Source organism: Chenopodium album, chromosome 7 (assembly GCF_948465745.1).
Source record: "Chenopodium album chromosome 7, dcCheAlbu1.1, whole genome shotgun sequence".
Classification (NCBI taxonomy): Eukaryota; Viridiplantae; Streptophyta; class Magnoliopsida; order Caryophyllales; family Amaranthaceae; genus Chenopodium; species Chenopodium album.
In genome coordinates, this window is record NC_137840.1 from 70236431 (window position 1) to 70250620 (window position 14190).

Here is a 14190-nt window from a genome sequence, read left to right on the forward strand (position 1 = left end):
AAAAATCTTAATATTTAACTTATTTTAATAAAATCATTCATTTACCTACTCTAATCAACTTCTATAAAAGCGTGCTAAAAAATACTCCGTATTACGTAGTGTATTTGTAAAGATTACTCCGCATATAGATAGTATAAAGCAAGGGTAGGAGATATTTGTGCTTCCTCTCATCCAAAGAAGTCGTTTTCCAAGCTTAGACCAATATTGCAATTATTAGTTGGACACACAGTGACACACATAAAGATACTAACACAATTTGAGACAAATTGTTAAATCAAATCAATATCACCAAACCCAAATTTGGAATAAGACAAGCTCCCCTAGCTACGCAATAATTAAGAAAACGAAACAATTATTTATTGTTGTTTGTACAAACGATTGTTAATAACGGATTACTCATATTTGTAATGTGCTGAATTGTTGTGGTTGAGAAGATTGTAATTAACCCACATAAATGATACAAAGTACAATTATTTATTTCAATATTTATATATGATTTTATATTACATTATTTAGCCTGCATTTTCTTATATTACTGTCATCATCTCTGATAAATTACTAATATGGTTTTATTTTCAAAAATTTATTATCATTAAAAGACGGTTTAACTCCCTAATCTTTATATTAGTTGATGAAAAAAAAAATTCTAAAACATGAAAGGACGTCCTATAATAAGAGGGGGGGGGGGGGGAGATAGTTTGATTTTCATCTTTACAATTATTTATAGAAAGCCAAAATTATTTAGTTTTATTCCGTAATACGCATAATTAAAGCTTCTTGAAATACTCTTTGATTTACATATAAATTGTATCATATACAAATTTTCATAGAAATTTTGGTCTATTATTTACTTGTTACGAGTATATATATTGTGAACATGTTAAAAGAAAATTGTTGTAATATTACTACAATGTAATAATATACGTAGTACTTCCTCCGTTTTCTTTTACTTGCAACACTTCCCTAAAAAGGAAATGTCACAATACTTGCAACACACTATAAAAGGAAAGTTACTTTAGGGAAAAACTATACTATTTCCCTTATTTAAAGCACATGGCCCACTAACTTACACTCCTAACAACCACTCATCCCATTTTAAAGTGTATTATATCATGTGAACCCCTCATTTCTTAAATACCGTGAAAAGGTGTGTGTTGCATCTAAAAGAAAACGGAGGAAGTATATTTCATACTTGTATGTTCTTTATTGGAATTGTACTTAGATAATTAGATTAATATCTATTTTCTTGTAAAAAAATAAAATAAAAAATATCACATCAACTTTATCACAACTATAAATTCCGTAGTTTTTTAAAAAAGGGATCAAATTAATAACAATATAAATATGTGATCCAAATCGCAAGTTAGGGCTTATGCGCGCTACATACCAAGTGTTTGTGGGGAGCCATACACTGCCAATACGCATGTGATAAAATCGCTGATAAGATAGCATCACTATTAATAATACTTAACCGACTACATTTATAACTATAGTCTATAGATCTCCCAACTTAGATGCAAAACACTAATTATTCATAAATAGTTGAACAATAGCAAGAAAAACAAAATATGCTATTCTTCCTCTTATTCATTGCATCAATTTCTCTCATTTATCTTTGTCTAACACGCAAAAAAAATGAACATCTTAATCTACCACCCGGACCTAAAGGCCTTCCTACTATTGGAAACCTTTACCAATTTGATTCCATAAACCCTCATCTCTACTTTACCAAGCTAGGAAAAATCTATGGCCCTATCTTTAGTTTTCGAATTGGAAATCAATCGATGGTTGTGATACAATCAGCTAAGATGGCCAAAGAGGTGTTACAAATACAAGATAAAAACTTTTGTAACAGAAAAGTGTTGGTTGGTGGAAAAAGGCTAACTTACAATGGTTTAGATGTTGTTTTTGCTCCATATGGTGAGTATTATAGAGAAATTAAGAAGATTTTTGTGGTTCATCTACTAAGTTCCAAGAGAGTCAAGTCTTTTGCTCCAATTCGACACGAAGAAGTTTCAAGAACCATTCAAAAGATCTCATCTCTTTCGTTTGAAAATAAAGTTGTCAATTTGAGTGAATTGTTATTTAATTGTGCATGTTCTACCATATGCAGGATTGCTTTTGGAAAACGGTACGTATTACTCTTGCCCAAGCTCGCTAAAAATTTTATTTATTAGGAGGTGAACACAAGTGCATGAATGCTTGATGTTAAATTGTCTATCATGTCTAATAGTGTGCAGTAGATTTTTTTGAAATTAATTGCAGTTTTTATGCATACTAAAAGAAAACATCTAATAAACATAAGCCATGGCTTATTGGCTTAAATGCATACATACGAACAAACAATTCAAAAAAAAAAAAAAAAGGTTTGGAATAGTTACAAAAATAAAGCATACTGGTTGAGTGCATATATATGAAATATATAGCTAAGGTGATAAGACATTCAACTTTCAATTTTTGTTGATCATCACACAAAGATCCTCTTTTTTCCCTTTAGATTACAGAGCATTTTCTAATTAATTTTATAAGCAAAGTCGACCAAAAAAAAAAAAAAAAAACAAAATTCTTTTTTGGTAATTGCTTTAGTCGTTAGTGAAATATGATAATGTTTTTCATTCTAGAAATTATTTTCAGTTCAGATTAGCTCTTAGTTCATTATTCTATTTCAATACTGTTTTATAAAACAAGGTCCAAGGCGACAAGGCTTATTTTTTTTATTGGGTTTATTCAAATATCATTGGTGTGAATTGAAGTTAAAGAAAAGGGATAAAATTGCTTGTTATTAGTAGTTCGAAAATGTGATAGTTAATTAGAAATAAAGGAAGTTTCTTACGAAGAAATTCTTATGCCTCGCTCCATGCACAGTTATGAGGATGATGAAGGGACAAGGAGTAGATTTCATGACCTTTTGAATGAAGCTCAAGCCTTGATCGCCAGCTTCTTCTTCGCAGATTACTTCCCTTACACCGGCTGGCTTGATAAGCTAGCTGGAAAACATTCGAAACTTGAGAAAACATTCAAGAAATTCGAAGAGTTTTATGAAGAAGTCATTGATGAACATCTTGATGTAAGGAGGCCTAAATCTGATAGAGAAGACATGGTTGACATTCTACTCCATCTCAAGAAAGAGCGTTTATTTTCATTTGACCTCACTATGGATCATATTAAGGCAACATTAATGGTAAATGTTCTTACTTTTGCTCATTTATATAATATTCTCTCCGTCGCATAATATTAAACACAGTTACTATGGAATACGCATTTATTAAAAAAATGAAATGATAATGGGCTCTCCACTTGGGCCTAGTGAAATCTTAAAACTATGCCAATTACTATATGGTAATCCCATTTTGGTCATATACACTGATACACATACTAGTAATTTACTTGTACAATTACATTTACATTGTCTGGTTAGGTCATAAATGGCAAGACATTATTCAAGTTATTCATATTTCAAAATAAATATATTTAATCAAAATCGAGTTATTCATATTTCAAAATAAAAAGTGGCTTAGTCAACAATTTAGTTTTTCTCATGAATTAAATGTTTAAAATATACGGAGCATGTCTATATTACAAATTAAAGTATTAATTATTAAATATTTATAACTTCTCAGGATATCATATTAGCCGGAACAGACACTAGTATAGCTATGGTAATTTGGGCAATGACTATGTTATTGAAAAATCCCAATGCAATGAAGAAAGTTCAAGACGAGCTTAGGAATGAAATTCAAAACAAAGGGTTTATCGAAGAAGGTGATCTCTCAAATCTCAAATATTTCAAGGCAGTAGTTAAGGAAACATTCCGATTACACCCAGCAACTCCATTATTGATTCCACGAGAAACATTGCAAAATTGCACCATCGAAGGATATGATATTCAATCCAAGACTATGTTATATGTCAACTTATGGGCGATTAATAGAGATCCTAAAATTTGGAAAGACCCTGATTTATTTATGCCAGAAAGGTTTTTGGAATGTTCAATAAATTTCCTAGGACAAGATTTCGAGCTAATTCCTTTTGGAGCTGGAAGAAGAATATGTCCTGGCCTACATCTTGGTGTTGCTAGCTTGGATATTATGCTTGCCAATTTACTATATTTTTTTGATTGGGAACTGCCTATTGGTTTAAGGAGGGACGACATTGACACTGATGTGCAACTTGGAGTAACAATGCATAAAAAAAATCCTCTTTGTCTTTTAGCAAATAAACTAGTGTGTGGTCCGAGCGATGCCTAGGGTCATTGTTTGTATATAAAAAATTACTCCTTATAACAAAATAAAGTGAATTATATTGGTGGTTTTATAAAAATAATATCATTTGTTAAGTTTTGTAAATATAATTGAACATCAAAATTCATTATTTAATATGTAATAATCTAAATGTTATATTGTATCAGTTTGTTTTATTTATTAAAGAGATTTTTTTTTATTAATCAGCTATCATAATAAATTCCTTCGAGTAAATATGTTTTGTGGTAAAAAGAAAAAAGCCTGTAAAATTATTATGCATTTTTGGGTTACATATTTTAATTAACACCTATATGAATTATAAATTTATGATCATATTGTTGTTAAAATATCCAAATATAAGTTTACAATTACAAATTTAGAATTTATGAACATGAATAACACTTTTTAGTGCAACTTTATTACTGTATCATATAAGATGTGTCATTGGAGTGGAGGTCAAAGTTCAATTTTAATGAATATAAGGTTATGGCTTATGGATTCAAATATTAATGCTAATAAATAATAATTTTTTGTGAGGAAACATTAGTAATTAATAATAGTACATGTCAGGTTTCAAAAAAATAATAATAGTTCGTAACATGACGACACATGACAAGATTACAATCCTTGCTATGAGTTTTAATATACGATATATATATTGATTGATATTGATATTATCAAGATGTTTAATTTTCAGATATATATCGAATAGTGACATCAATACCAAGGCGATACAAAATTTGTTATGTATCAATTTGTTTAAGGTTTTTAACACATGATCTCAATTCTCAATCATTTAATAATACGAGTAAGTTCTTTTTCTATTTTGTCTTTTAATGTTCTTTTGTTAATTCATCTATTGAAAAACAATACGGAGTAAATAATACTCAGTACTCCGTATCTATTTATTTATCCTTTACTTTCTTTATATTCACATATATACTCAATAATACTCCATATTTTCTTTCTAATTATGGAATCAAAAAATTTTATATGTGGCTTGTCACTCTGTATGACTAGGGGTACGTGGTTAGGAGTTACTCGATTATTCAGGGGTTAATTGGTCGAGGGTTACCCACTTACCTAGTCAGTATTTTAGTGTGTGTAAGCCGGTCACACGATACGTGTGTCCAGCCCCATAGAAAATGCGTTATTAAGTAATTAACTTGATGAAATTATTCTACTAGACTTTTAAAATTGATTTTTATTATTTGTTTATCACACATTTTAATGTCATTACAACATATTATCAGCTTTTTTTTGCCTACTTTGTTTGCCATGTTAAGGTTAAAAAAAAAAAAAAAAAAAAAAAAAAAAAAAATCACTCGATGCCACTATTAGCTGAGGATTAAGGACTTAATTTTTTAAGTTGTCTCATACACAAAACGGATAATTTATGATTTATTGACACTCAATTCAAATTTTGTTTTGCTTAGAGAATTTATATTTGATTCAATAAAGCTAGAATGATTGTAAGACTTAACTCTTGAGTACTCGTATTGTGATTTGTAAATGTGCCAAACTGCCAATTATTGTTGGGCTTATCACGTAACAAAACGTCATTTTGGACTTTGTCTCAATTTTTACTCTGTTACTTGAAATTGGGCTTATCACATTATTTTTGGTCTAAATGGGCTTGTTGATTTTATTAAGGAAGTTGATGCAAAATAGGTACTTCGTAGTTCACGTCGATGCCCAACAAATAGATATTTTAGTCGTTAGTTGAAAATTGATATGTTTCGTATGTTGGATGATATGTTTCATTTGTTGGCTCATAGGTTTTTGTTAATGTCTGATTTATCCATAATTTTGACTTATATCAAACATTAATTGACTGATATGTATTATTTGTTGGCTAATATAGTAATATGATTAACCACATAACATATGCGTGGCTCACTAGCTCTCATTTCCTCCCTCTTTTTCATTTCTTATATCTCCTCTTTTTCATTTCCTTTGTTCCTCTCTTTAACATTTCAATGAAACAACACCATCATCCAACAAAACCACAAATACATTCAAGTATTCAACTGCAAATACTCACGCTACACCACCCCCACCGTCCACCTCGCCCACCAACCACCACGACCCCTCCTTACTGCTGCCCGTAAGTCACCACCCTCCCTTGATGCTTCCCTGATACGAGCCACCACCACCCCTCACCTAAAATTCCAGCCCAAGAAATCTCCATCGACCAGTCGCTACTTCAAGTTTAGGGTTTAAAACGTCGATTGTCATTATCATCAATCTAGGGTTTAAATCGTCGATCGTCACTGTCGTCAACTTAGGTTTAAATCGTCATTGTCGTCATCCACCATTGTCGTCATCGTCATCCGCCATTGTCGTCATCGTCATTGTCGTCTTCGGGTCTTCAGACGCATAAACACTTAGGTGAGGGTGCACGCACCCAATAGTTTGTGTACGTACTACGTAGTATTATTAAAACTCCAAGGTATGGAGTATCATTCTGCCATGTGTAACTTTTAGTAATTGATAAAGCACCACATAAGCAAATGCATGTCAGTGTGATAACAATAGCAATTTTTTCCACCAACAAGTCATTACTTGATTCATTAATCATAAATATAATTTTTACCTTGAGTTACGCTAAATAATTCAATGGTCTTAATGAATGGCCCAAAATATATTTGTAACTGACACTGTCCATAATTATAGATGGAGTAGCTAATTTATTATTCTCATACTTACTAAATTTTTAACTATGGAGTAGCTTTTTTTTTTTTTTTTTTTTAAGTTTTAACATACAGTCAATAACATTACCATTTCAATCTCAATTAATTACTTTATTACTGTCACTAAACCCTTTTATATAAATCATCCATTTATGGCAAATATTTCATTACTAATCACCCCTATATACTAAATTAGAATATATAAAATATGTCAGCTTCCACTATTGGAGGAGGGAGAGATCATCAAGAGAATGACTAATATACTTCGTAGTTTTCAGTGTGGGTGCTGTTATGGAGAGGAAGATTGCATAGAAATCAATAAAAGGAGGGTCTAAACAACTAATGCAATCAGGGGCGGAACTATGTAAGTGCATGGTGAGTCACGTGACTCACCAGCAAAAAAAAATATCAAAGAGACCTCCTATTATAGATAGGCGGTCTCTTTGCTGCTATTGCTGCCTAACGCTGTTAGATTTTTTTAAATAACAAAGAGACCTGTTATTTAGATAACAGGTCTCTTTTCTGCTGACATAGTAAATGAATATTTGTTGCGCTGCTTTTTTTCATTAAAGAGACCTGTTATATTTAATAACAGGTCTCTTAAGTTATCTCACTATTTTATTTATTTTTATTTTATTTTTTGTGTACTCCGTATAATTTTTTAATAATTCTTGTACAATAAAGTTAATTTAATGTAATAATTTTATAGTACTATTTGTTTGTAACATGTTATTTATTTGGAGTACGTACTTTCGACTTGTAAGATTGAATTTTTAATACTATTGTAGTATGGATTTTTATGTCCTATTTTTGGATTGAAATCATTTTGGTGAAATATATTTTTTATATATACATATATATAATTTTTGGATTGAAACAAGTGATCAGTTATTGATGGTGACTCACCAGTTCGAAAATCCTGGATCCGCCACTGAATGCAATAATGAAAAACAAATACATATACATGATGATGAGCAAGGGCGGTATAGTAGTCTGTTTTAATTGTTGTAGGGTGAAACTATTAACCTCTTAAGAGTGAAGGGAGGGGCCAACTATTGGCTTAGCTTAATTCATAACTTAAGTTCATGGATCCAATACAGATATTATCTCATCTCATTCCATAGTTTAATAATTCGCTTAATTCATTTTTTTATATAAAATATGTAATGCAATGACTCGGGGAAACACCCGGGCCACTAACTAGTTCTTTTATTAATTGGCAAAAGCTAATAAATGCTCCAGAAGCGTTAAATAAGATGATTAAAAGTAGAATTATTAACTTGAAATAACATTAATTACAGCAATCGACGCGTGATTTTGACATGCATTCCCAAATCTATACTAATCTATACTAATCTATACTAAAAGACGTTTCTAAAAACGTCTCTATGCCACGTGGACCCCCTCATTACGCCACGTCACTAACCCAACTCCTTATTATGCCATGTCATCTACTCAATTTCTCTATGCCACGTCACTCGCACTACCAACGGTATCCATGTTGTCTCGACTATATTAAAAAATATATATATGGATGAGAAGGTTTGAACACTTGACCTCTTGGAAGAGGCGTTATTGTTTAACCACCTAGGCTAATAGCTAATTATGCTTTAATGTTGCAAACTAAATAACATTATACAATAAAGAATTGAAAATATGTACTACATACATCATACTATTAAATGCTTTTAAAAATTAACATTTGCACAACGATAGATAAAAAGTAGTATCATGGGGCAACGCCAGACTACTCACTAGTTAATATCATTATTTTATGCAGTATTTTAAAGGGTTATAAACGTCTTGTTGGGGAGTTCGTTATCAGGATCATTATTAATTTATTATAAATGAGTTATAGTTACCTTAAATATTTTTTAAGTTATTTTTTTATACTATAAAATGTGCCTTTTTCATTAATTTTACCTTTAAAAAACACTCATAATATATTAGATTATTGGTATTCGCTTTAATAACATGTATTTACTAGAAAATACAAAGTAATATACAATTAAACACATTAAAAATTAAGAGTAAACCTTAAATAATTTAGGATTTTAATGAAATTGTTAAAGTTACCCTTTCTTCTTCCAAAAAAAAAAAAAAAAAAAAAAAAAAAGAAAGAAAGAAAGAAAAAGGGAAATGTTATATGTAGCCATAAGGGCTATATATAAGCATTAAATACACTCTTGGAATTTGTATAAAATTAGGAATTCATGACAAAAATACACGTAAATCAGTGTAATTAATGTTTATATTTTGATGATTTCTTAACTTTTTACGATTTTTAAGTGTAAATTTAATGCTTATATGTAGCCCTAAGGGCTATGTATAACATTTTCCTTTTTTTTTTTTAATAAATATACCTCGGGTTGATTTTTTTAATAATATTTTTTTTGTAAAATAAATAAATATTAATAAAATATCCCTTATTACAAGTCTAACAAGGTCAAAGTTCGGTCAAATCAAATCAAATCCGATCAAACAAGCAAAAGTAAGGTGAACTAAACAAACCCTAAATGTATATTCTTTATCAAAATTGTACTTAAATTAAAATCAATTTAATTTTAAAGTCATTGTCTTTATCATCCAATAATGACTTTAAAATTTTACCCTCACAAATAACCTCATCATCAACAAAGGAATTATCAACCACCGTTTCTACAACTAATGATTTTTCAATCACCGATTCGTCAACCAATGATTTTTCAACCACAAATTCTATAACCGATGGTTCTTCATCCTCAATAACATTCATATTATTATAGTGTCCATAGACTTTTTCATCAAGAGCCTTCCAATAACTTTCATTAGCAACTAATCGTTTCCGAATATGATCATATGTATATGGAAAGACTCTAAAATCATCCGGAGCACGCACAAAAAACTCACTATAAGGGCATTCAGGATTTTCATGACAAAGACGTTGACAACTACAGTAGTTAGGTGCTGCATAAAAATTATATAATTCTTGTAGTGACATAAGCATGGATATTTTCAACTCATAAAAAAAAAATTAAAAAAAAATAATAATAAATAGGTTAAAAATAATCTAGACTCTAATAATAATTAGAAATAAAAATATAACCGTTTCCCCGGCAACGGCGCCAAATTTTGACAGGGTAAAGTCGTATCCCCTAATCAAAAGTAAATACCTAAATCCTCTAACTAAAGTAGATAGGGAAGTAGGGTCGATCTCCACAGGGAAACAAGTCTTTTTACTCCTAATTAATTATTATAATCTAAATTATCTAAGTAACCAATTGACAGGGTAAAGTCGTATCCCCTAATAAAAAATAATTACCTAAATCTCTAACTAAAATAGATAGGGAAGTAGGGTCGAACTCCACAAGGAAACAGGTCTTTTTAATTCTAATTTATTATTATAATCTAAATTATTTAAGTAACCAATATTTATAATTAAGTAAGAAACTAAACTACTAAGGTTGAGAATAGGAAGATAACAATATATGAAAGGATCTAGGGCATAGGTTCACCAATAAATAATACTCCAGGGTAAAACATAGTAACCAATCATTGACATTGCATAAATAACATGATTAATAGGCTCTCGCAATTTATTAATCAACATAGATCTAACAGGCTCTCGCAATTTACTAGATCTAAGTTCTTATTGAAATTAGCCTTTAATATCAAATTAACATCTGCTCGATTCATCAATTTAATATTGCTATACTTTTACAAGCCGCAATTGTAAAACATTAAAACAATCCAATGAGAAATTATCATGCAATACCAATAATCAATAATAGTCAATCATCAATGCGTCAATTAACCAGATTGTAAAGGGCTCTCGCTACGTATTACAATCACACAATTAATTTATCGGTATTAAATCTCCTCTCTCGAATCTTGACTTAACCATTTATAAATTAACTTGCCTATTGAAACTAGACCTAAACATTAATTCTCATCTCTCGATTCTTGAATCAATATTGTCAAACTCATGCATAAAAGATAGGTCTAATCTAGTCACAGAGCATTAAATCAATCAATAGGAAATTAATCTAGCATTGACAATCAACAACAATAAATTACCCCTTCATATTATTTATGGATCCCCATAAACCCTAGAAATAAAACTACTCACACATAATTAAAACTAAACTAATCAAATAAATAAATAAAAGCATAATCAAGGAAGCAAATAAAATAACTGAAGTTAAAGGGGAAGAAATTGTTACCAAAAAGTAATCTGGAATTAAGAGTAGAATTAAGAACAAAAGTTGAGAGAAAGGATTCTAAGAAAATCATTAAGAGAGTAAAGAAAGAGTAAAGAGAAGAAGAAGAGATGATCTAAAAACGTATTACGGAGGAGTATTTATACTCCGTACAAAATCCTAAATTAAAACAAATTAAAACTACGTTAAACATCTCCTAAGAAATACACGCGCCCAATCGGGCGAGGCACCGCCCGATCGGGCGCGCCTTCGGGCGCCAGCCTTTGCTTCTCTCGCCCGGCCGGGCGCGCCTTCGGGCGCCAGCCTTTTTGGCCGGGCGCCGACCTTTGCTTCTCCCGCCCGGTCGGGCGCGCCTCCGGGCGCCAACCTTTTTGGCCGGGCGGCTCTCTTGGGCCACTATTTGGACTACGATTGGGCTCCAATTCTTCGGGCCAATCTGGGTTTCCTCTTTGGGTCTTGAATACACGGTCCAAATGCCCCGGTATCACCTATATCAATCCCTTAATCACCGGTTCGATGGCTCTAACCGGCCCTGGGCTGTAAAATCTGGTCGTGTTTCTCCAATGCTCGTGATTGCTCCAAAATATCTCGGGAAAATACTCCAAAAGCATAAATCCCTGCAAAAGTCAACCAAATCTACGAAAACACTAGAAAACACCAATTAGTAATAAAAGTGGCTCTAAAGAGCCAAAAAACACTACTAGTTATGACCAAGGGACGGGGGTAAAATACTATATAAAATAGACACATCACCAATATTTATGTTTGAGTATGAAACTAAACTACAAAGAATAGGAATAGGGAGAAACAATATATAAAAGGATCTAGGGCATAGGTTTACCAATAAATAATACTACAGGGTAAAACATAGTAATCAATCATTAACATTGCATAAATAACACGATTAACAGGCTCTCGCAATTTATTAATCAACATAGATCTAACAGACTCTCGCAATTTAGTTCTTATTGAAAATAGCCTTTAATATCAAATTAACATCTGCTCGATTCATCAATTTAATATTGCTATACTTTTACAAGCCGCAATTGTAAAACGTTAAAACAATTGAATAAGAAATTATCATGCAATACCAACAATCAATAATAGTCAATCATCAATGCATCAATTAACCAGATTGTAAAGGGCTTTCGCTACGTATTACAATCACACAATTAATTTATCGGTATTAAATCTCATCTCTCGAATCTCGACTTAACCATTTATAAATTAACCTGCCTATTGAAACTAGACCTAAACATCAATTCTCATCTCTCGCATCTTGAATCAATATTGTCAAACTCATGCATAAAAGATAGGCCTAATCTAGTCACAGAGCATTAAATCAATCAATAGGAAATTAATCTAGCATTGATAATTAACAACAATAAATTACCCCTTCATATTATTTATTAGATCCCCATAAACCCTAGAAATAAAACTACTCACACATCATCATGACTAAACTAATCAAATAAATAAATAAAAGCATAATCAAGGAAGCAAATAAAATAACTGAAGTTAAAGGGGAAGAAATTGTTACCAAAAATTAATCTGGAATTAATGGAAGAGTTAAGAACAAAGGTTTAGAAAGCGCCCGATCGGGCGCGCCTTTTTTGCTCATTACTACTAATCTCGCGCCCGGCCGGGCGCGTCACCGGGCGCCAGCCTAAGCTTCTCCCGCCCGGCCGGGCGCGCCTCCGGGCGCCAGCCTCTTTGGCCGGGCGCCGACCTTTGCTTCTCCCGCCCGGCCGGGCGCGCCTCCGGGCACCAGCCTTTTTGGCCGGGCGGCTCTCTTGGGCCACTATTTGGACTACGATTGGGCTCCAATTTTTCGGGCCAATCTGGGTTTCCTCTTTGGGTCTTGAATACTCGGTCCAAATGCCCCGGTATCACACATACCAAGCCCTTAATCACCGGTTTGATGGCTCTAACCGGCCCTGGGCTATAAAATCTGGTCGTGCTTCTCCAATGTTCGTGATTGCTCCAAAATATCTCGGAAAAATACTCAAAAAGTATAAATCCCTGCAAAAGTCAACCAAATCTACGAAAACACTAGAAAACACCAATTAGTAATAAAAGTGGCTCTAAAGAGCCAAAAACACTATTAATTATGACCAAGGGACGGGGGTAAAATACTATATAAAATAGACACATCAATACTCCCTAATTTGTTACCTGATTCATGATTATTTTCATGTGGTATATGTGATGTGGGGTTTTCCAATAATGAAGAGTTGACTTCTAGATATGTTTCACGTAAAGCATGAAGGCCTGTGGGACTGTGGGTGATATGTATGCTGAATATCTGCTACGTTTATCATGTAAGAGCTTGATATGTTAAATCCTTGAAGTTTCTCAAGTATATGTTTTCCTATGACATGACATGTTAGTTTTGCTCATTCATAGGATTTGTTCTTGCTTCCTAAGCTTTATTCTGCCAGTAAAGTTGATGAGTTCATCATCTAAGGTGTATTGGATTAAAGCTTAAACTAGTGTTATATCATCGTGGTTTTACTTTCTTGATCGAAAGTTGTATGTAGATGTTTGGTGTCTGGTTTATATATTCATGTAGTGGTGAATGGAAAATTTCTGAACCATATGGATAAACCTGATTGACTAGTTGTGGAAAGAAGCATGTTCACGTGTGTTGTGCACTCTCTTTGAGTCTGATATGTTTGAGAAGAGTGTATCTTGCCTTGCTATTAGAAATCCATCTGTTGTAAGTATCTTTCAAGGCGAGTTGAAAGGTGGTTGATTGGAAATGGGCTAAAGGTAAGTTACTATGTTGTTAGGATTTACTCTGTAAGTTTGGTGCCGACCAACTCTTATGACTCACCTGGTTTGTTCTAAGCTTGTCTGGTTTGCAGTAAGGTTGCTTAAGTTTCCTAGCATGATTGATTGTAAATCAAGGGTGTGTATTTTAAAACGCATGCACAGGTGACAACTTAGAAGATGAGGTATTTTTTGCTCATGATGTTATATCCTTTGTGATATGTATGGTGAGTTGGGGTTAGATTTGAATACTCTAACTTGTTATGTTAAGTTTTTCTTGGCATG

General features: G+C 32.2%; 1 protein-coding gene across 1 annotated transcript; it reads left to right on the forward strand.

The window, feature by feature from the left end:
* The first annotated feature begins 1504 nt into the window (after positions 1–1504).
* On the forward strand, positions 1505–4442 carry LOC145638281 (cytochrome P450 83B1-like). The gene is made up of 3 exons (XM_081689248.1): positions 1505–2131; positions 2866–3181; positions 3621–4442. Exons 1-3 carry the CDS (start codon positions 1569–1571, stop codon positions 4245–4247), a joined length of 1506 nt encoding a protein of 501 aa, XP_081545374.1. The 5' UTR covers positions 1505–1568; the 3' UTR covers positions 4248–4442.
* The last annotated feature ends 9748 nt before the right edge of the window (positions 4443–14190 follow it).